Source organism: Bacillus rossius, chromosome 8 (genome assembly GCF_032445375.1).
Source record: "Bacillus rossius redtenbacheri isolate Brsri chromosome 8, Brsri_v3, whole genome shotgun sequence".
Lineage (NCBI taxonomy): Eukaryota > Metazoa > Arthropoda > Insecta > Phasmatodea > Bacillidae > Bacillus > Bacillus rossius.
The window spans coordinates 15012171-15037599 of record NC_086336.1 but is presented as its reverse complement, the minus strand read 5'-3'; the positions used below and the strand labels follow the sequence as shown (position 1 = coordinate 15037599).

The window sequence follows — 25429 nt, the reverse complement described above, 5'->3', positions numbered from 1 at the left end:
TTTGGTCTCAGACTGCCATCACAGTCTTCGATCTTGCCTGCTTTAGGTGTTTCAGTACAGTACTCAATCATGTCAGCCTCAGATGTGTCACCACAATCTTCAATCATGCCAGCCTCAGATGATTCATCAAAGTCTTCGACCTTGTAAGCTTCAGGTGGTTCTCCATCTTTCACATTTTCATGGAGACGACTAGATATTGGAGTAAATATATTTTCATTTCTAATGTGGTTACAACTTCCTTCGTTTGTTTTAAATTTTAAATTATTATCTTGATCTAGATCAGTAATTTTAGCATTAGCTTTTTCGCCTTCGTTCCTCTTCCGCGATGTTGTAGCCCAGTCTTCGTTATCTTTATTCATCTTAATTGTACAGGTCTTGTAATGTCTATCCAAGTAATATCTTCTACCAAAGGATTTCTGACACTGACTGCAATGAAATGGTTTTTGACAAGGACCCAAATTACACTCGCTTCTCTCATGTCGTTTAGCATTCTTTCTCAAGGTAAACACCTTGCTACAGTATCTACAGTGATGACGTTTTGATACAGCAACAAATCCCGTTTCAGGATTCATATTAGTTATTGAGACTAATGCCAGATGCAAACTAAGAGTTTTAAATTAGATATATTACTTAAATAGAATTTTTTAATTATTTCATCAGCGAGAATTAATTTATCTCATTCAAAGGTACTTGTTGCAAGTAGTTCTGCTTTTCAACAACAGTGTCGCCACATGTTACTTGCAGGTAAATAATATTTAGTTATTTTATGCGGGATGCGGGATGCTCACTAACGATCGCAAAAGAAGGATGGCTTCGCTAGACTCCAAGGAGAAGGAAGTTCGTCCATCCTGTTAGTGCTTCTTAGATTTCTCAGAGATTATTTGACTGAGTAATGATATATTTTTTTTTAAATTTCCACCTGATAAAAATATTACAAGTGCTGATTTATTGGCAGAATTTCAATAATTAAATGCGACCTTGAATAAAAAATGACATGACTCATTAAGTAAAAAAAATTCTTCATGCAGAGATCAATTCCTCATCAGTAACCAGAAGCACTCGGAGAAAACCATCAGATGTCTAGTCAGGAATAATCAGAAGCACCCAGAGAAAACCATCAAAATATTGTCAAGAATAATCAGGAGCACACGGAGAAATCCACCATAATATTGACAAGAATAATCAGGAGCACACGGAGAAAACCACCGCAAGTTTTCTTTGATATCATAAAATTTCAGGAAAAAAATAATACAAAAAATAAAAATAAATTAATAAAAAATTAAAAAAAAAAATAAAAAAATACATAAAATTCTGGCTTGTACTAGAACTCTATCTTTGTTCAACAATGAGAAGTTCACAAGCTAGCAGAATTTTATGAATTTTTTTTATTTTTTTTTTATTTTTTATTAATTTATTTTTATTTTTAGTATTATTTTTTTCCTGAAATTTTATGATATCAAAGAAAACTTGCGGTGGTTTTCTCCGTGTGCTCCTGATTATTCTTGTCAATATTATGGTGGATTTCTCCGTGTGCTCCTGATTATTCTTGACAATATTTTGATGGTTTTCTCTGGGTGCTTCTGATTATTCCTGACTAGACATCTGATGGTTTTCTCCGAGTGCTTCTGGTTACTGATGAGGAATTGATCTCTGCATGAAGAATTTTTTTTACTTAATGAGTCATGTCATTTTTTATTCAAGGTCGCATTTAATTATTGAAATTCTGCCAATAAATCAGCACTTGTAATATTTTTATCAGGTGGAAATTTAAAAAAAAATATATCATTACTCAGTCAAATAATCTCTGAGAAATCTAAGAAGCACTAACAGGATGGACGAACTTCCTTCTCCTTGGAGTCTAGCGAAGCCATCCTTCTTTTGCGATCGTTAGTGAGCATCCCGCATCCCGCATAAAATAACTAAATATTATTTACCTGCAAGTAACATGTGGCGACATCTGTTGTTGAAAAGCAGAACTACTTGCAACAAGTACCTTTGAATGAGATAAATTAATTCTCGCTGATGAAATAATTAAAAAATTCTATTTAAGTAATATATCTAATTTAAAACTCTTAGTTTGCATCTGGCATTAGTCTCAATAACTAATATGAATCCTGAAACGGGATTTGTTGCTGTATCAAAACGTCATCACTGTAGATACTGTAGCAAGGTGTTTACCTTGAGAAAGAATGCTAAACGACATGAGAGAAGCGAGTGTAATTTGGGTCCTTGTCAAAAACCATTTCATTGCAGTCAGTGTCAGAAATCCTTTGGTAGAAGATATTACTTGGATAGACATTACAAGACCTGTACAATTAAGATGAATAAAGATAACGAAGACTGGGCTACAACATCGCGGAAGAGGAACGAAGGCGAAAAAGCTAATGCTAAAATTACTGATCTAGATCAAGATAATAATTTAAAATTTAAAACAAACGAAGGAAGTTGTAACCACATTAGAAATGAAAATATATTTACTCCAATATCTAGTCGTCTCCATGAAAATGTGAAAGATGGAGAACCACCTGAAGCTTACAAGGTCGAAGACTTTGATGAATCATCTGAGGCTGGCATGATTGAAGATTGTGGTGACACATCTGAGGCTGACATGATTGAGTACTGTACTGAAACACCTAAAGCAGGCAAGATCGAAGACTGTGATGGCAGTCTGAGACCAAAACGATGGAAACGACGTAATAAAATAAATTATCCTGATCAAGTTTGTGGTGCTGACATGATTGAAGACTGTGGTGACACATCAGAAGCTGGCATGATTGAAGATTGTGGTGACACATCTGAGGCTGACATGATTGAGTACTGTACTGAAGCACCAAAAGCATGCAAGAGCGAAGACTGTGATGGTGGTTTGAGACCAAAACGATGGAAACGGCGTAATAAAATAAATTATCCTGATCAAGCTTGTGATAATCACTGGCAAGATGACGAAAGTGACCTTGTGGTTGGTGTTAAAACGATAAACACCAGAGATAATATTTATTATAAACATGCAAGGATGATGAAGGCAGCAGAAGAGTTTGATTATACCTCATGGGAAGATCCTAACATATTGGTTAACAGGCTACGACTACTACATGGATCGCTTTGTGCAGGAAACTATTCGAACATTAAAGAAATATCCTTCATACTCAAAGAACTGAGGGTAGCTGGCTACATACAATAATGGATTAAATTAAATGTATGTGTATAAACTTGAAGATAAATTAATATATTTTCTTTCCAGATGGAAGCTATCATTTATCGAAATCTGATTTCTAAATAAAACTTATAACTTAAAGGTGTAAAAAAACGTTACCACTGCCAGTCAAAATGTATACTGATAAAGACATGTTAGTAATCATGCCAAGTTCGATAAAAGTAATAGGAATCAGTTGGAACCAATTGAAGATGGAGCTCTTGGAGCAATTGGAGCCTTTTGAAACATTTGGAGTCTTTTGGAGCTGTTGGAGCCATTTAGAGCTGTGTTAAGCATTTGGAGGCTGTTGGAGCCATTTGGAGCATTTGGAGCTGCTGGAAACCTTCGGAGCTGTCAAGCATTTGGAGACTGTTGGAGCTGTTGGAGCCATTTGGAGGTCGTTTGGAGCATTTGGAGCATTTGGAGCCTTTTGAAGCATTTGGAGCTGTCAAGCATTTGGAGCATTTGGAGCTGCTGGAAACATTTGGAGCTGTCAAGCATTTGGAGGCCGTTTGGAGCATTTGGAGCCATTTGGAACTGTGTTAAGCATTTGGAGGCTGTTGGAGCATTTGGAGCCTTTTTTTTGGAGCTGTTGGAGCATTTGGAGCTGCTGGAGACATTTGGAGCTGTCAAGCATTTGGAGGTCGTTTGGAGCATTTGGAGCCATTTGGAGCTGTGTTATGCATTTGGAGCTGTCAAGCATTTGGAGCCATTTGGAGCTCTGTTAAGCATTTGGAGGCTGTTGGAGCATTTGGAGCCTTTTTTTGGAGCTGTTGGAGCATTTGGAGCTGCTGGAGACATTTGGAGCTGTCAAGCATTTGGAGGCCGTTTGGAGCATTTGGAGCCATTTAGAGCTGTGTTAAGCATTTGGAGGCTGTCAAGCATTTGGAGGTCGTTTGGAGCATTTGGAGCCATTTGGAGCTGTGTTAAGCGTTTGGAGGCTATTGGAGCATTTGGAGCCTTTTTTTGGAGCTGTTGGAGCATTTGGAGCCTTTTGAAGCATTTGGAGCTGTCAAGCATTTGGAGCTGCTGGAGACATTTGGAGCATTTGGAGCCGTTTGGAGCATTTGGAGCCATTTGGAGCTGTGTTAAGCATTTGGAGGCTGTTGGAGCTTTGGGAGCCATTTGGAGCTAAGAAGTAGTCGTTGCACGTCTATGCAGGGCTAAATGTTTATAAGATTGTTGTTGGCTTTCGCAAGTGATTCTGTAGTAGGATAGAAATTGTGTAATAAATATTATGTTTGTAATAGACTTTGAGGTGTTTTATTTCTCGAACCTTACACTTTTCTGGTACTTTTTTAAAATTAAAGTTGTTTTGTATCGGTCAGGGATCGAACCAAGGACCTTAGTCGATCTAATCAATCAGTATATAGATTACAAATTTATTTAATGAATTTTGAACTTTTTCCCGAATCTCTAGCATTACAATTACGAATTTCCAATATGGTGGTCTTGGTGTCTGATAGGATGATGGTAGTAGAGGATTTAAAGTCTCTTTAAGAATTTTGAACATGGTTTATTGAAATTATTATTTTTTATATAAAATTAAATGTTTTGCATCATTCAGGGATCGAACCAAGGACTGGAGCGGATCGAATCAATATGTAAGTTAATGAGTGATTTATTTAATGAATTTTGGAATTTTTCCCGAATTTCTAGCTAAATAATTACGGATTTTCAAGATGGCGGCCATATTTCAAGATGGCGGGTGTCACAGTAATAATAAATGATTACTGCACTCTAGCGGATACGAACTAAACTAACATGGTGTCAGCGCACTCTCGTCGACGATACAATGATGATGATGGCTTCCAGCATCGAAGACAAGATGGCGGACATGACGTCATACTAGGTGACGATATATATGCTTTAAGAAAAGTGGTGGGAGTCAGTCTGCCTGCAGCCGCCATTAAGGAAGGAGCCTGTCGCCATTTTTAATTTTTTTTTGTCCTCACTGGGTTCGAACCGAGGACTCCGAACTCCGTGTCGTTAATGTTTGTTTTTTATAAATGTTTTATTAAAATTTTATTATTTAATTTTTTTTATAATTTTTAAAAAATGTTTTATTAAAATCGGATAATAAATAAAAAAGTTAAAGATGGCGGCCGTAACGAAAAATGCATCGGTGACGACATAATCCAAGATGGCGGTCATGGTATCCTTATTCCTAGAAATGGCTTATAAGCGGCTATCTCTTAGGAGTTTTTAGCCAGTTTTAGGAATTAGGGTTCTTTCTAGGGCAAAACGACTTTTGAGGATTTTCGAAATCCTGATTTTAGAATTGAGGAATTTTTTGCGAATTTTTGGCGGAACTTTTTTCCACAGAAATGGAAATTTTGGCGATTTTTGAGGAATTTTGGGCAAATTTTGCCCAATTTTGGAGGATTTTGACGATTTTTGAGGATAAAATTCAAGGTCAAGGTCAAAGGTCAAGGTCACAACCATCCAAGATGGCCGCCGTGACGTCACAATCCAAGATGGCGGACACCGGCACCGGTACCACACCCAGAACCCGTGTCCTAGGAAATACTATTATATACTACTTATGTAAAATTTAAATAAAGCCGACGACAATGTTTTTGTTTGGCCGTGCGCGAATAAAAGTAGGTACGTTCTTTGTTTATGTGTATACGGTAAATACTAAATAGTGTACTAACAGTTCTGGAATGTATGTTTTACGAATACCTACTTACGAGTACCTACACTACTGTTTGAAAGCAAATGAATAGGTAAGGTAATTTTTCAAATATTGCATGATTTTGTTTTTATACCTAGGCCTACTGTAATCACGTTTGAATTTTATTACTTTGTCGGACATGTTTGTTCACATTATGATTTTACGATATTTTCATTAACGTGAGTTTTTTTCATCACTACGTAAATTAATCTTAACGGAAATCTTTTTTCTAATTAATGTCTTTATATGATTTGCATAGGTATGTTATTCGTTATTAGTAATAACACATGCAAATCATATAAAGACATTACATTTTTATTAAATTACGAGTTCTCTTTCAACTAGAACAAACGAACTTCGGTAAGCTATTGAACTTTCGTTTGGCTCGAAATATTTCGCTAAAAACGAAATTCGACAGATGAAATTCTTACCGAAATCGAAAACGAAAGTAGCAAAATTTCGATTTCGGTTTCGGTATACCGAACATTCGCACAACCCTAACGGAAACTCATAAAAAGGGCAGGCGATGGCGCTTGCATTTAATAACTTTTTTTAAAAATTCCATTTATCCAGTGAAATAAATGAATTAGGCCTTAATCTCTCGTTGAAATTTGGGTTATTAGAGACGAGTGATGCTGAGATAATAATGGAGCATTGAAGGAATGAAAGGGTGGGGGACACGGGAGTATCCCGAAAAAACTAACCAACTCACGGAAACATCCGCCACGTGTCCCACGTACGATAAATACGGGAATAGAAGACGATCCGGCTTGGTGAGATGCGAGTTATATGATCACTTAACCACCATGGACATCTTATCCAGGATCAGGTTACTATATGCATATGACACACTTCTACCAAATGTTTCATTAAGACGAAAGCTTTTAGTACTAACTTTTCGTAACTAACATCTAGCGACCCTTAATATGGTCACAGGTAAATCCATTATCCAGTTAAAATCTCTACATTCCATAACAATCGTATTGTTTATTTTCCTTTATCGTAAACTTTGTGTAATAAATTACATTTTTAGGAGTGTTCTTACTGAATGTTTTATGTACAGCTACCATATAACTTTTTTTTAAAGATTACCCTATGCTAAATATATTTTCCATGAATACATGACATGTGACCTGTATTTGTATATGATAACCTTGAATTCGTAGTGAATTCACCGTGTACGGTAAATTTTCCATATAGTTGATAAATTAATATTTACATTTCATGTTCAGTTACATTGCAAAAAAAAAAAAATTATATCGTAAAGAAATTCATTGTTTCATGATATCATTGCGAAACTTATTTACAAATGACTTGTAACCATATTTACTAAAAAAAAAAATCATCTTCCTGTATTATCAAAATACAAAATATCAGATGAAATAAGTCAAGATTAAAATGAAAGACACAGTTCTCTTCAACTTGATAGAAAACTTTTCTAAAAAATCGTGACACTTGCATATGTTCAGAAATATAAATTCAATAATTTACAAATACATACCTATAAAATAGGAGGAATAAAACCACGGTAATTGCTGACGGTATTATTTATTTAAAATATTTGCAAACAACATTTCATCTTTATGAAACAATTTTGGCACAACTTACTTTTTTTTACAACTAATAACGTTTTATATCTATACAAAACACACTCCAGTCTCTTCAGACTAATAACTTAGAAACATAGTAACGACTAAAGCGATGGCTTACATGACCACGACTGCAATGGCGCATCCACGGAGATGGAAATATCCCCACGCGCGGTCGCTGATAGGTAACTAACGTGGTAATACTGATATGAAAAAAATCGGTGTTCAGTTCGTGTAAGACGACTGGTGCAGTTCGCAGAGTGGTCGATGACTAGACGACACTAGACTACTCTTAGTGGAGTTCGCGGGCTCCGAGGCCGTCGTCTAGATGCACGTCGGCTTCTCCGAGTTCAGGCAGCGCCTGTGTGGCAGCAGCAAACCGAGTTTAGACTGACGTCAAAGAAGCCATCTTCAGGTCGTTTCGGTAGGAACTGAAAGTCGGTTTACTTTAGGACAATGACAATGTCGGTATACCGTTCAATTCACAAATGTATCTCCCCCACTCATTGGGCTTTTTCCTTATGCCTACACCATTCAGGGCAAAATATGACACATATATGTGTGCCCTGTTACAAATGTCGACAGAGTAATACGAAAAGTTGGAAATGCCTTACAATGAACAGCTTATCGTATACCGGAATGTAGCAAAGACTGGACACACACGTTTCACGCGAGACGCCACAGTACTCAAAGACAGACTTAAAGCAGACACATAGAGCAACAAAGGTGTGCGTAAAGACAAGTGTAAAGAAGTAGATTAAAACATTCTAAACATCTTTTGTAAACTTGTTACACGTAGTTTTGGTGCTAAAATGTTAACCACACTTATAATACGTAACTGTATTAGACACTGAATGGGTTTTTATTGTATTCGTAATTTTTAGCATTTCTCTGTAAGTATTGAGAATAGAACTCATATTTTTATGGCATATTTTGCTCCAAATAATTTAAGGAATAAGTACTGTAAGTAAATGCATTCTTCGTTATTCATCCTGTATGTTATCACGAAGAAGACGGTGCAATGTCTACAGATACATCGGGTCTAGGGCACAACAATGATGCCATCTCTGTAGGTAGGAACCTAAATATTTGCGTTGTCTCCTGTTACTATGTAAGGCTTAACGAACTTGATAATTGAACCAAATTGAACACGCCGCTAGCACTGCAAAAGACAACTGCTGTTACATTTTCTCGTCTTCCAAAATTTGGTCAGTGATACGACCACTCTTACCCACTTTCACTAAACTCCTTCAAGGGAAAGAGACTAACACCGGACAGCTCCAAGATTTTTGTGTGAAAACCTGGCGTTGTTGTCACGTCAGTCCGATGGATAGCAGACGGTATGCCAGACGAATATTGTATCTGTTTAATACACGTGGTACCAACATTATGACAACGAAAAATACCTTTCTTATTTCTTAGAAAAACCTATCTAAAAATGAAACAGATTTATGGGGGTAAATAAGCCTCAAGTGCTTCAAATTTATTAAAAAGAAGTTAATCGTCTGACACCACATAATATAGTGCTTATATAATTTAACGACTTATTTATGAAATATTTTTGCAGTCAGACCTCTGGCCACTAAGTTAGTTTTCACTCTCGCCTGTGTTGCTAGTAATAGAGCTATCCGGTATTAGTCTCTAGTCCCCAGTAGTCAAGTTTTACCACGAAGATGCCAACTTAAATGTGAGCTGTTATGACGGTTCACCGTGATCTGTAGGTAACTTCTACTGTGAAGATGGCGACTTCAACGTGAGCTACTACGGTTTACTGCAGTATAACGACAGGGCTGGAACTCGTAAGCCAAGAACGTGCTAAACTACAATCTGCCGTAATATGCAAAGGGATATATAATTTTTTTTTTGAAAGGGTTGGATTTGTCGGGCTCCGCTCGAAGTTGTTAAGACTCGGTTCCATCTATAAGGTTGGGTTTTCGCATTTCCATGCTATTATTTTTGTTTAATGTAAATTTATTATTATTTAAAAAAATAAAATTACTAAGTATATGTCTTATTTTAACATTTGTAAAACACCAGGCATACACTCACAAAATACTTACGTTTTACAAATAACGACATAAATCATTGAAAGTTAAATAATCTGAGTATGTCTACAGATGGGAAATGCACGTAATATTTCTTTTGCAATCCCATTTTCGAAATATTTCTTTAAGTAAATGTGTAAGGAAAAAAATTGATTATAATTCCAAAATAGTGAGAGGACAGCCTTTAGTGTCGGCACCACCCGCCATGTTTTATTTTTAGTTCTATGCTAGTAACAGATGTCAGTGAATAAATACTTCGAAAATAGGATTGTGAGTATGTATGAAAGTAAAGTTGTGCACACCCAACACACATACCTCTTGCTAAAAAAATTCATCAAACATTTTTTCCCGAGTCTCCACAAATAGCAGGTGACGCCTTCATATATGAAATAAGAAAAAAATGACAGAAGAAAAATAATTTGATATGCCTGTGCCCGTATATCAGAGACAAAGCCCAAATCTGGCGATTTTTGTTTCGTCGTACGCTACGTCTTAAAAAATAGATATATAGCGAGCCATGACATCGAAATACATTAAAAAATATATATGTACAGCATAAGAGTAAAAGTCCAAAACTTAGGTTGACCCAGACAAACGTTAAGTCTAGTCGCGATGTTATGAAGCTATGGCTATTGAACATTGTTGGCAAACGCAAGTTCCTTCCTGCCGGCCAGGTCGATGGAAAACAATGTATCGTTGAAAGAGCGGCTCTGAATCACTCTCCAGTAAAGTTTCCCAATCGTGACTGAGGGTCATTTGTTTCTCCGATACAGATACAATGAAACATCCGTTGACCTGCTATGAAAGAAAAAAATAACGAAGTGGAATTGCGAGAACCCAATGTGTTGAGCGAAGCCGAGCTTTAAAGGCGGTACGTAGTATTCTAAATTATTTTGCTTCAAATATTTCATGATTTTTGCAGATGATTTAAAAAAAAATCACAATATAACAATGTTAAATGAATTAAAAATTTTTTTTCTACTAAAAATGTTTTTATTTAATTGTTTAGACAAAATTGTTTATGTAAGTCCGAGCATGTACTTCCAGCAACCGTTCGTCTGTAGGCCTCATCTTAAAACTCTCAATATTTAGTATCAGATTTAAGATTCGTCAAAACCCTGAAAAATGAAGGTTTCTGTTTTAGCAAAACACAATGTTTTAATTTTATTTTTGAATAATATACAAAAAAAAAAGATATAAAAAGAAGGCTACATACAAATGGATAATTCAAAAAAGGAAAACCACATTTATTCATGCTTTCAATACGTGCTAGGCCTGACATAAAAATTTGTTTTGAGTACATTAAACCCAAAGATAAGGACTGTTTAGTAAAAATAAAAATTATAAATAATTATATATATATGGTAATATTAGGAACTGATTCACAATCTCGTGCAAAATCACGGAATATTGCGAGCAAAATAGTGTAGGATACTGGCGCCTTGAAGGGAGGTTCCTGGGGGTTGACGCCTCCCTCCCTGAATGCCGGGTGGGGGACCGCCCTCGCGGCATCTTGGGGCCGGCCCTAGAACTCTGTCCGCTTGGGTGCGCGCGGCGGCGAAGGTCAGGTGGCGTCGCACTGGCGGCGCGCCGCGCTGCCGTTGTTGTTGTTGCTGCTGCTGTTGTTGCTGTTGTTGTTGTTGCCGGCGATGTCGTCGCGGAAGGCGAGGAAGCCGAGCTGCGCGTGCGACGCCTCGTTGAGCGCCCGCGAGCGGATACAGGCGCGGTACTGGTCTGCAGAGAGGCACTGCCCGCCGGGTCCCGCCGCCGAGCACACCTGAGAGCACACCCCCAGGTAGGACCATGAGCTAGGTACATGACGTACACCGCGGAGAGGCACTGCCCGCCGGGCCCCGCCGCCGAGCACACCTGACAACACACCCCGAGGTTGTACGTTTTAATATATACGTATAATATATATATTTATATATAATATATATATATATATATATATATTATAAACCAAAAATACACACTTATTATCAATCTTATTCTGAATATTTGTATATAGTTATACATTATAGTAGTTATGAATAGCTATCAAAACTTTAGCTCAGTGGTGGCGAAGGCTCTCGGTTTGTTTACCGGCTAAGACATGGATGTTATTTCTTTTCTAATGGTCTGCTTGGTGTTAAACCATACAATAACAACTACAACAACCTCTATTACATAACTACTCTGGGATTCAAAACAAATAATACATAAAAGGGGGGGGGGATGTTTGGCTCTATGGTGTCCGTCAAACTTGTCGGAGTACCACTCATCTTTGAAAAAAAAGTGACTAGTGCGACTGCGTGGTATGGTATACTTCTGCGAGAGGTTTTTTTTTGTTTGGTTCCCCATCAAACTGTTTTTTTTTATTTACTATTCAAAGTGATTTGGTATTCTTTTCATCCACAAAAATTAAGACCTGATTGAAAGGAAAGGTGGCTTTTATAAAACTATAGAGTCTCCGGTAATATCACATGTTAAAATCAAACCTTTTATCTTATTCGTCCTTTATTTATTTGAATAAAAATAAATGTATCAGTTTGGTTGAAAGTATATTTAAAATTCAAATTTTTAATTTATAAATAATATTAAAATAAATGGAAAACAAAATATACTAAACATTATCTGAGTATGCTTAACACTTAAAAGTGTAGGCACTTAAAAAAATTACAATGTAATTTTGTTTCAACAAAAGACAAAAAAATTTTTTTGGAGAGCTTTAAACTTATACAATTAGTTTCCATAGACGCGGTATAGTCCCGTATCCTACGACTGCGCCGCAACACGTCAATTAAAAACAAAACTCAAGGATAGCGCGGGGTCGGTTTGGTTACTTATTATACGTGGCATGGCCGATTATTTTCATTCCCGAATGTTTCTGGTCTTTGTTGCGTGCTTACGTCAGCAAGACGTAACTTTTTAAAAGAGCGCCGTGCCACTCTTAATTTTCCGTTTTTACACACGTTGGTCTACAATTATCATCGTCATCAATTATACGAAGCCGTGAGAAGGCCGATGAGAATACTGCGAAGCATAAACATCCAGTATTCGGAAAATTCAGTAAAGTAACTGAGGATGGCTTCGCGCAGGACGAAGTGGAACTGCAGGAGAGTCGTGGGAATGTGTATAAGCCAATTATCATCCGCGCGGGCCACAGCAGTAAGTAATCACACGATAATTGTGTCTCCCTCTATGCCCCGCTCGCATTGTTTGTTGGTGTTGTTTAACGCCGCAAAAAATAACTGAAGGGGGAAAAAAGAGAAACAAAGTCAATTACAGCCACAATATGAATTTAAAAATTTGTCAATGTCGAAACAGCTTTGGGCTTTGTAATTACTCCTGCTCCACTTGCACGCGCCTGTCATGTAACTTATCTCAAATCGATAGTTCTCAAATAGTATTACCAATGGTCTACGTATGACTTCCACTGTTGTTATATCGATATCTTAGCTTTCGGTATACTGTATTTCGTAGGAGTTGAACGACAGTGAATTAGAACGGAAATGTGTAAACACGGTGTTGCCAACTGCGGAGTCTCTGAAATCTCGACAAGATGGCGGATCCGCGTGATTCATCCGTATGTGTTGCTTTCGTGAATATCGCAGAACCAACACAACGCATATGCATTACATATTATAACTTTATAATACTACGACAATCCTTTAATACTTTGTTATAATTTAAAGTCATGGAAATAAATGACAACTTAAAAGTTAAGTATTACAATACTATTCAGTACAAGGTATCACATTGTTGTGCCTAACACGCTAGCCTCTTGATTTACTGAAATCTGTAAACCATTTCGTAAGTTTGACTACTGAAATATGTAGTCTACACTTACCTGAAGAGATCCAAGAAGATCGAAAAAAGATGCTTACATTTCTGAACCTTGAGCAGCCTCACGGTATAGGTGCAGAATGTAGACTACAGATTTCAGTAGTCAAACTTACGACATGGATTACAGATTTCAGTAAATCAAGAGGCTGGCGTGTTAGGCACAACAATGTGATACCTTTAATCATACCGCCAGAGAATTACATCTTTAGAACTATTCAGTACAATTATTTACCTCGGTGGTAAAGGACACTATGTCACATAAATCATATTTTTCATGAGGGCAGTTCAAAGAATTGTAAATAGTATCTTACACATAATCAACTATGTATTTTATAACCAACAAATGCAAAATTTTTGACATATCGTAGACCTCAGTGTTGTATATCATTAGAAACAACGCCAACGGTGGTCAAGTTTATGGTTAAAAGAGCATTTTACTCAAATGTAGACAGTGTCTCTTATGCTTCCGAGGTACAGAATTTAATTTACAACGCGCTGTAATAAAGTTCCTGGTATCACAATGCGTCAGATTCAAACAACGCCTGCATCCACCTGATGTACCGGTAGAATGTCGGATCAATGACAGCTAACTATTTCATAAAACAATCCAACAGAGATATTTACAATTTTTGATCCAAAAAATTGTAGTTATTCTTACTGAAAAATTTTAAACAATAAATTTTATTCAAATAAAATTTTTTATCATTGGCTGAATAATTTAACTAATGAAGTGATTTTTGTAATATTTAAGTAAGGGTTTTTTTATAGGTTACTGTACTGGTTTTACATACATGTACTTGTCTTATCAATATTAATTTTTGGTCTCTTTTTTATGGATTTTTTCTGAAACAATGTTATACTTAATCTTGTATTTAAATTAATTTTCGTTTTTATCTTTAAACTTTATTAAAAACTTCTTTCGTTGCTTTTATTTATTTACCAATTATGTACCAATTTTCGCAATTTTTAAAATGTTTGCATTTGTCAAAATACTGCACGTAGTTGAAAGTGACTAGATGCACTCGCACACAAGCCTGTTTTTTGTGAGTGCTAAAATTTTACCTGTGTAATTTAGTGGATTGTAATAAAAGAGTAAAAAAAAAAAGAAATAAAATTCGTTATTATTATAATTGCATGAGAGAGAGTTTCGCTGTTGAGGACTCGGGAGTGCGCTGCGGCGAGAGCCGTCCAGTGGTTTCTCGGCCGGGGTCCGTCCGGGAGTCGCGGGGATCAATAAGTTAAGGGACGGAAGTCGCGGCGTCAACACCGCAGGCATCGCCGGGATTCAATTACCCCCCACCACACCCCCTTCTACCCGGCGGGACACGAGGCAGCAGCACCAGGAGCGCGCCACACTCCCAGGACGTCCCCTCACAACTCTCCGGGAAGTCCTGGACTCCCCCCCAGGAGGCCATCCTGCTCAGCACGGTGAAGGCGTCCGGCAGCCTTCGAACTAGAACTCCCGTGTGCCGTCCCAGAATTATCGTACGTGCCAACAACGGGACGTCAAATACTGTGTTGTTACCAGTACCTTTAATAGTTCAAGTTATTTGTAACCCGTTCCCTGAATAGCTTACAGTGTTATCTGCGCACATAATTAAGCATAATAAAACAAACTAAAGTCATGTAATGGAATATTCGATTATCTTTTCCATGGTTTAAAAAGATTATGCTTCAATGAAACATCAATTAAAATATAAAATTGTGCGCCAATTTTTCGTTAAGATATGCTCAGTATAGACTCTAAAAACTTATTTCATATGCGCACACATAACCATAGCCATGTATTGTAAAAATTTACAATATCTTTCTTGTAGTATTACAAAATATTTCTTGTAACTGGTTTTCAAAGGAATATTTTGTAAAAGTACAGAAAATGTTTTTTCTGTGGATCGTGGTTTCAATTGTATTGAAACCAAAGATGTCCTCGAAATACGTCTCACCCAAAGCGTTCTTTTTGCATTCTAAAAGCGTTTTTTCTTAAATAATTTAATATAATTTATTTTCACGAAAATCAAATAAAAAAACACTGTACACTGTAAAAAATTTCCACCTTAAATCAAAGACGGACAATACATACGGATAATTATGTGATCTTCGAAAATTTAAGGATATTTTCATAAATGTACGGGGACAGTGTTTAATTTCTTTGAAAACATCAACACAATTTAAACACTTAGGAATATCAACAACACATTCAAAAATTTGTAAAATTCGCGCGCATATTTTAATTGTTTAAAATGGAAAATCAGAACTCGGAAGTTGGAAACTTGACGTTTCCAGTTATTTGGAACTTCTAAGAATTTTTTTTGTGGCACATTATTTGATGAAAAGTCAATAAATTTATTTTAATTTTGTATAATTTAATTAGTGTAACAACATAATCTGATTATATTGAAAAATAAGAAGAAAACCTTAGAAATTATTCTTAAAAATTGTCACTGCATTCTCTTACCACAAAAAAGACACATCTTAAGAACACGATATCAATACATGTACTGTCTATGCTTTACATCACTTAGCTTGAAGTTCTTACTTTAGTCCTTCCATCAATTTTATTCTGTATTAGCTGATATACCCGCGCTTCGCTTCGGACCCGAAAACACAGTTAAAAGGATTTGCTTTGCCTTCTAAGAATATTGTAAAAACTCAGAAACGCTTGAAACTAGCTTTTTTTGTACTTAAGATTTTATGTAATAATTTTTTTTGTTTGCAATTTTTTTTCTGGTACTTGTCTTGTTTTAGTAAATTTATGATATTGAATTGAGTGAAAATTTTGCATCAGACAAGGATCGAACCGAAAACGGATATCGATCGATCAATCATTATTTTAATAAGCGATTCATTTGATGAATTTTGGATTTTTTCTTCTGAATTTACAGATTAATAATCAGAGAGGTTAGTAGAAGAGAAATTTAAGCCACTTTTAGAATCTGACCATGATTTATTTAACAATATTTTTTTTACATAGAATAAATTTTTTTGCATCGTTCAGGGATCGAACCGAGGACAGGAATCGATAATATCAATCAATATATTATTTTTTTGATTTTATTAATTTTTTCCCAAATTTATATTTAAAAAATTACACATTTTCATGTTGGTGGCCAAGACGGCCTACAATATGGTGGATGCTATGGTATACTATGGCGGATAAAAATTAAACTTATGTGGCGACAGCACCCTCCAGCAGATGATGTGTTTACTACATGACACTAGCGCTCCTAGTACCGATTACTGCAAACAAGATGGCGGCGGCGCCCTCTAGCAGGCGAAATGTGTTAACTAGCCCTCCTGGTAGCTAGTATTGAAAATGAAGATGGCAGCAACGCCCTCTAGCCGGGAATGCTATTATTACTTCAAATTAAAAAAAAATACAAGCCCGAATATGTGTTAATTTTTAGATACTGTTACGATTTCCCGCGGGGGTTCGTATAGGATAGCCCAATTAATAGATTTTATTTCACACACACAGTTTTATTTATTACCACTACTTGTCACTTACAAATAATCTTCTAAATTGGCAGATAATTAATTACACGTAAAGAAATGTCAATTCCTCAGTCACTCGTTTCACACACCTTGCTGGGCCGCACTTCCGGCGCAACTCTCGTCGCAGCACCCCTCGTGGGTCTCCGCCGCGGGACTCTGTCGCCGCACTCCGCCGCCGCCGTCACACCCTTCGCCGAGATCCCACACGACGACTCGCTCGCAACTTCACTCGGGACTCCGCCGCACCCGCGACTCTATCGCCCGGAAACTCCCGACTCCACTGATCTCGCTCACTCCCTGCCCTGGAACCTTCGTCCAAGGACTTCGCCACTCTGCCGCACCCGCGGCACTATCGCCCGGATCTCCGCCGCGGGAGAACTCCCCACTCCGACTCTGACTGCCTCTAAGGTCGGCCCAACCTCCTTATATAGCCCTTGGGTTCCCATCCAGAACAATCGGGCATGTCTCCGAGATATCGTGCGACCTTCGCCGTCGAAATGCCCAGAAACGCGTCGTGAGTCCTCGAAGGACGCGGCGGCTGCTCAAAGAACGCCGATAAACGCAACAAGCATCGGGTTCCCACAAAACGCGCCGATAAACATGTCTGAGTCCTTTTATTCCGCAGTGCGGCCTCTTTAAGTAACTCGATCTGAGGCAGGTGCGCGCTGCGATGGTCAGGATGTCGCGTGATAGTATGACACGAGATACCAGGGAGAGGATGCGGGTGGAAGGGGGCGCAGACAGGCCGAACAAGCGCGGCGACGCCAAGCACTGCAGCCAAGCGCGATCGTAACATTGCCCCCTCCTTAAACCTGTTCGTCCCGAACAGGTAATACATCTTCTTGTGGAGGTCCCCATGCTACTCGAAGTTTAGGCCTCCTGCCTTTCCTCCATCGCGGGTTGTACAGTCTCACCCGATAACCCTCTCTCTCATTAGATGTAGCTTCTCTTGTCACCTGGCGACACTTCTGCGTCGCAGATGCCCCATGTCGTTCAGCCAGCTGCCCGAGACGGGCTGACCGATGCTTTGGACTGACCCGATACTCTTGAGTGCATTGCTTATTGCCTTCCAAATGTTTTCTTGTATCTTCCCTTTTTCTCTCCATTTCTTCTCTCGCAGCTACTTGTTCGCACAGCATTTCTTCCCGGCTCCTCTTTGTCTCTTCTTGGTTCCTCATTCCCTCTTCATTCTTCTGAATATCTTCTGGACTGCACTCAGTTACTCCTTGCACCATCTTCATCACTCTTTGTGTGCTCATTGTCTCTTCTCGGTCTTCCTTCCCCTGTTCTTGGTCTTTCTTCATCTCTTCTTGGTCTTCCTGCATCTCTTCTTGGTATGTCTTCGTTTCTTCTTTGCGCTTCTCTATCTCTTCTTGACTCATGTTCATCTCTTCTCGGCTCTTCTTCAGTTCTTCTTGGCATTTTACCCTCTCTCTATGGTTTATCTTCATTTCTTCTTTTTCAATATTCCACACTTTGTAACCCATCTTCACTACTTCTGTGCTTTTCTTCAGCTCTTCTTTCATCTTCATTCCTGGCTGTTATCTTCTCCTTGGCTAATTTCCTCATGACTGTTTTTCTCTTCACTGTTCTTCTCTTCGCTGGTCTCCTCTTCACTGGTCTCCTCTTCGCTGGTCTCCTCTTGGCTGGTCTCCTCTTGGCTGGTCTCCTCTTGGCTGGTTTTCTCTTCGCCGGTCTTTTCATTGCTGTTCTTTTCTTCACTATTTTGCTCTTGGCTGTTTTTCTCTTGGTTTATCTTCACTTCGGTCTTCATTTCATTCTTCATTTCTTCCTGGCCATTCTTCATTTCATCCTGACTCTTCTTCAATTCCTCTACACTATTATTCGACTCACTCTTCTTTTCTTCATGGTGGTTCTTACTATCCTTCCTTTCACTCTTCATTTCTTCCGTAAATTTCTTTATACTGGTTACCATTTCTTCCTTAAAGTTCTTTGTACTAGATACCATTTCTTCCTTAAAGTTCTTCATACTAGCTAACATTTCTTCCTGACCCTTATTTATACTGGCTAACATTTCTTCCTGACCCTTCTTCATACTGGCTAACATTTCTTCCTGACCCTTCTTCATACTGGCTAACATTTCTTTGTTATATTTCCTCACACTGGCCACCATATCTTCCATTTTATTATTGATCTCTTCTAGGGAAACCTTATCTTCCCGATATCTTCTACGCTTAACTCTTCAGCAGCCATCTCTCTCTAAAGGATTTACTAATTAAACAACCTAAATAATTTTTCTAAAACTGTTCTTATTTTTAAATGACCTAGACGAACCTTCTAATTAAACTAACAATAACTCTATTACATTCAAAACTATCACTGACTACATTAAACTCAAACAAGCTCTAGACAATTACAAATTCACTAATTTTTTAAATGCTAACTTTACTCTCGAAAAACTAAATCCTATTTCTTAACTGAATCCTAAATCTATTAATTAGGGCTATCCCACTTCTGACACCAAAATGTTACGATTTCCCGCGGGGGTTCGTATAGGATAGCCCAATTAATAGATTTTATTTCACACACACAGTTTTATTTATTACCACTACTTGTCACTTACAAATAATCTTCTAAATTGGCAGATAATTAATTACACGTAAAGAAATGTCAATTCCTCAGTCACTCGTTTCACACACCTTGCTGGGCCGCACTTCCGGCGCAACTCTCGCCGCAGCACCCCTCGTGGGTCTCCGCCGCGGGACTCTGTCGCCGCACTTCGCCGCCGCCGTCACACCCTTCGCCGAGATCCCACACGACGACTCGCTCGCAACTTCACTCGGGACTCCGCCGCACCCGCGACTCTATCGCCCGGAAACTCCCGACTCCACTGATCTCGCTCACTCCCTGCCCTGGAACCTTCGTCCAAGGACTTCGCCACTCTGCCGCACCCGCGGCACTATCGCCCGGATCTCCGCCGCGGGAGAACTCCCCACTCCGACTCTGACTGCCTCTAAGGTCGGCCCAACCTCCTTATATAGCCCTTGGGTTCCCATCCAGAACAATCGGGCATGTCTCCGAGATATCGTGCGACCTTCGCCGTCGAAATGCCCAGAAACGCGTCGTGAGTCCTCGAAGGACGCGGCGGCTGCTCAAAGAACGCCGATAAACGCAACAAGCATCGGGTTCCCACAAAACGCGCCGATAAACATGTCTGAGTCCTTTTATTCCACAGTGCGGCCTCTTTAAGTAACTCGATCTGAGGCAGGTGCGCGCTGCGATGGTCAGGATGTCGCGTGATAGTATGACACGAGATACCAGGGAGAGGATGCGGGTGGAAGGGGGCGCAGACAGGCCGAACGAGCGCGGCGACGCCAAGCACTGCAGCCAAGCGCGATCGTAACAATACCTTAATTAATTCTCGGTCTGGTAAATTTCTCGATGGCTGAGCAGTCAAAGGCGATGTTTCCCAACCCATAGGTTTGAGCTGTCATTGTTAGAATCACCACGGTTCCAATGTATTGTGTATAAAAAAAAATTTAATTTAATATGTCGATAAGGACCATAACAACACTGTCAGGTAATAGAACATCAACCTTATGAGCACGAGTCAGAGTGATATTGAAGCTCTATTGAAACAAACAGCAGAAACAAATATGTCGGTATCTAATCTGGTGGCCTCCAGGAAAACAGAAAAAAAACAAGATGGTGGTTGTGATGTCTTCGAAGATGGCGGTCTCCAGCAGATGAAAACAAGATGCCGGACATATTAGAATAGAAAAAAAGTGGTTTTGACATCAGATCCTAAAAGACAGACGTGACATTAGGATTCAAGATGGCAGACGTAACGAAAAGTGCAATGCATAGGAGTGGAGCATTCGATTCCTAGATAAAACAAAATGGCAGCAATACAATATGGTGGATGCCAAGATGACAAATAAACAAAATGGTGGACCAAAATTGCCGCCGTGGTCAATGTAAAGGTCAAAGTTCAAGGTTAAGGTCATCAAAGATGGCCTCCATGATATTATGGTGGTCGGTCATTGAAACCAATGAACCAGTCCCCGGAGCCCCCTATATAATACACATATATATATACTACTATTAAGTCATATGAGATGCCGATGCTCCGCGATTTGCTAGGAGACGTGATATTAATCATCTTTATGACGTAAACGACAGAGAAATAGCAGGCGACTCGAGAGGTACCTTCTCAGCGAACCGAGTGAAGTTCGCAGGGAAACCACCCAAAATGATTGATCACTTCCCTTGGGATGACTCGGCGAAACCTGAAGGGGATAAATAATCACCCAGCAAAGGTTTAGAAACATAACAAAAATATCTTGCAGAAAGGGGAAGAGCTGTTTTTAATCTTAATTCAAGGGAAAAATAAAGACTAGCATGATGCGAACAGTTTTTCTGCAGTGCATAAAATCCACTGGATTTGTCTTAACAAGACTTCGGGCTATTTATTTCAGAACATTGGAGCTCTGATGTGTCTGCTTGCTGAAATGTAACAAACATCCAGAAAACAATGTAATATATAGTTATTTTACTTTACCTTTTTGTCTGCGTAAAAATAACTGTTCAAGCGTTACTTGAATTTTCTTTAATGGGTTAGCAAAAGGCAACAAAAAATTGGTACAAGAGTCAAGAAAATATTGCATTAAGTAACCTTCACCCATGTCCTTTGTGTGATGTGCATAAGTCTACCGACTGAACCAGTAAGTCTGCTGTCAAGAGTCCGTGAAAAATATTAGATATCGAATTGGTATTCTCGTGCGCAATAACAGTGTTCCTGGTAGTCTACCATCAGGCTACCATCAGGCTACCATCAAAAGAAATACCTTGGGCAGTCAGGGCCGGTGCAAGGTAAATTGGCGCCCTAGGCGAAAAACCTTAATGCCCCCCCCCCCCCCCCAACCGGCTGGTCACCACAAAAAAAAATTTCCTTGCCTCAAAATACATCACGTAAGCCTAAGATTTTGTCAACAATCAAATGTAAGCAGGCTTGTGTTTTATTTTACTTTTTTACTTATTAAAAATCATAAACAGGTCACCGTGGACTTTAAATAATTACTTATATCAATATAAACATTCCAAACTGTTACAAAAATCCATTTCCATCTATTTTAAATAATCGTTAAACATATGATATCAGCTGTTATGTGTCGTGCTGCGCCGCCCCCAGCTACTTGGCGCCCTAGGCGGTTGCCTAGTTCGCCTATATGGACGCGCCGGACCTGTGGGCAGTGTTTGCACGCCTTGTACACGGTCAAAGGGTAGCACCGGTACCCAAAGGATGACGCGCCGTCACATCAGGTTGCCTTCACGGCACGTGTTACTGGCGGAAATACATCTCTCGGCAGGAATGCTGCGTGTACAGACTGACTTGTGTACTGTCGACGGCAATGACGTTACATCGTAAATTATTTTTTAAACAAAAAATTCATGTAAACTTACAGATGTATGCAAATTTGTAGATATAGGTATTACAACAACTATATCACTACTAAATAGTCTTCGCAGTAATACTGGATTCGGATTCTTACCAAGGCATTAATGCTTTGTGGTGTTTCAGTACCTTCAATACTTCAAAGTTATTTGTAAACCGTTCCCTGAATAGCTTTTCAGTATTAACAGTGCAACATAATTAGCACGATAGAACAAAAAAAAGTCAAATTGTTGAACTTTCGGTTATCTTTCAAAGATTAAAAAAAAATTGTGCTTGAATGAAAGATAAATTCAAATATAAAATTATACGCCAATTTTCGTAAGAAATAAACGTATTTCATATATGCAAAAATTACCACATGCATGTGTCGTACAAAATTACAATATCTTTCTTGTAGTATTACAAACTGTTTCTTGGCAACTGGTTTCTAAAGGAATATTTTGTAAAAGTACAGAATTTTTGTGTGTGTAGTAAGTGGCCCAATGCTCTTGGTACAGATGTCGCTAGAAGCTCGAATTTAAAATAAAATAAATCAACATTACTCCACAATTTTATTGAAATCACAATTTATTTTAAATTTTTAATTAATTAAATTGATTCTATTTGTTTAACATAGAGATTGTACCAAAATTTATAGACCCAATGGATAGAAAAAAAATATTTTACTTTGTTTCATGATCATTTTTACATTACTGACGTAGGTTTATTTCTCACCCACACAAATGTTGGTAGATTTATTTATATCGTTGCAAGTAATTCTGCCGTTGACTTGATTTTTACAAATTATTTTATTATAATAATGTACTGTATCACAATAAAAATTATATATTTTTGTGAAATAAGTATTAAGAAACAATCTAGCGTCATATTAAAAAAATGATTTTATTTAATTAAAAAGTTTTCAAGAGAAATTTCCCGTTTCAAAAATGAAATTGGTACCTATGATTAGAACTATTAAATCTTGTGTCCATCTATGGGGTATGAGTAGAGATGATTTCTCGTGTGAAAATATGTCTTTCCGATAGGCTTCAATACACTTGTCCATATTTGCCAACATTCTTTTCTTACTGGCTCGTATCGGTTAAAGAAGCGCTTATTTTTGAGGGGTATTTGCGGGTATGCCACCATTATCGGCATCTCGTTGATAACGTTAGGGAGTAAAGCTACGCAAGAACTGAGGGGGAAAGTATCTATCTAAGGCTTCCTATCTCCACCTACAAATTTTACGGCACGCTTCTGTAGTTCGGAAGGCCACGCCCAACCACTTTCTTCCACGGTACTATCGGAGAATGCTAAAAGTAGAGCACTCTCCGTTTGATTTACGGCATCTGAGAATAAGACATATAATGTAGCAAAGTTTTACACACAGCACCTAAAGAACGTTTCATTTCGAAGAGCCCCTTGGCATACCAACTTATTTTTACTATGAATATAATTATAAGTATTATTTTCCTTTTCTACGTCATTTTAAAAAATTCACGTTTTGCAGGAAATATAGCACATAAAAGTTAATCTGTGTGTGAGTGCTTCTAGTCAATTTTGTGTAACGTTTAAGTATGTACGGTATTTTTCAATATAAACTATTACATAAAAATAACAAAAATCTTATAACATTATTTCAATGATAGGTGGACAAATATTACAATTAATTGTTATGAAAATAAAGTAAAATATTAACAAAATATATAAAAAAAGATTTAAATTTTTAATATAAATAAGTTACTACATAAAATAAATCCTTACTTGAATATTAGATAAAAGTCATAATCAGTTAAATTATACAGTCATTAAAATATTTTTATTTTCTCCTTTTACTTCCCAAAAAGATTATATACAATTTTTGAAAGCAATAGTCGTAAAGCTCTCAGTGAGATATGACGTAATGAATGATATCCACACCACGTGTGATGTCAGGATGAAAGTAACACTAGGAGGTTTCACGCCATGCAGATTTTCTCGTAAGTGGGCTGTGGGCTCTGAACACTTTGGACCCCGACTCAGTGTTCATAAGTTACGTCATTCTGGTGTGTTGGGATAGAAACCCCAACGAAGCGTTGGCGTGTTCACTTTGTCTGGGTTGTCCTTGAAATTATGGTAGAAGCTACAGTCCGCTTTTTAAAAGTCTCAATGGAACCCTTAAACTACCTGTAAACCGTCCACCAGACAAAAAAAAAAAAAGAATGGAAGCATAAATATTAAGCTTGTGTGAAGAATATATATTAAGTTTTATGTGGATCTATAAATATTCAGTTAATAATAATTATTATTTAAACGACCAGGAGTACCTAAACACCAAGCCTTACACTGCGGACTATTACAATGTAGTGTTAAGAGAATGTAAAAATTTAAATGTCACCTCGCAAGAAACATGATGGCGGCGCTTGGGCAGACGGAGCGTGATGTGAGTAGTGTAGCTTAGCCGGTCCGAACCCTGGCTTCTGGCTGAAGATGTCATCTTGGATTGTGACATCACGGCGGCCATCTTGGATGACTTTGACCTTGAACTTGACCTTTTAATTTGATCTTTGACCTTGACCACGGTGGACATCTTGGATTCTGCCAATTTGAATTCCCCTTCTGTCATTTTGTTTTCTAGAATATTCTGCCATTTTGTTTTCTAGAACTTTCCGCCATTTAGAATCACGAAATTGCAGGTGCAATTTTAGTTACGGCCACTATTTTGAAAATCCGTAATTTTTATGCTAGAAAACAAGAAAAAAAATTAAAATTCATAAAAAATATTAATAAAATTGTAATACGAAATTCTACCATCTTAAATTAAGACATCACCAATGCAATTTTTTTTATGATCGCCATCTTGGATCCTAGAAACAAGTGCACGTTTCAGTATGTCCGCCATCTTGGATTTGTATGTCATTGTTCATCGTTTTACATTTAGTTACAGCCACCATCTTGGATTATAGAAAGTTGGAATTTTCGTTACGGCCGCCATCATGAATATCCATAATTATAAAAAAATTAAAATAAATAAATATATATAATAAAATTTTAATAAATTATTATTTAAAACAAGCACTTCCATAATGGAGTCCTCGGTTCGATCCCAGTGAGGAAAAAATACAAATGGCGACCGATACTTTCTCCACGGAACTGCCGGCAGACTGACCTCCCACCACTAATGTCAAGGTATATATATATATATCGCCAACTAGTATAATCATGCCCGCC

At 37.9% G+C, this 25429-nt stretch overlaps 1 protein-coding gene across 1 annotated transcript in view; it reads right to left on the bottom strand.

Moving 5' to 3' along the window:
• Nucleotides 1-7402: 7402 nt before the first annotated feature.
• LOC134535534 (chondroitin sulfate N-acetylgalactosaminyltransferase 1) overlaps nt 7403-25429 on the bottom strand; it is a 795440-nt gene continuing 777413 nt past the window's right edge. The window contains exon 7 of the mRNA XM_063374680.1: nt 7403-11281. Within this exon, the coding sequence (XP_063230750.1) occupies nt 11069-11281 (213 nt within the window). The 3' untranslated portion in view covers nt 7403-11068. The remainder of the gene's footprint in view (nt 11282-25429) is intronic.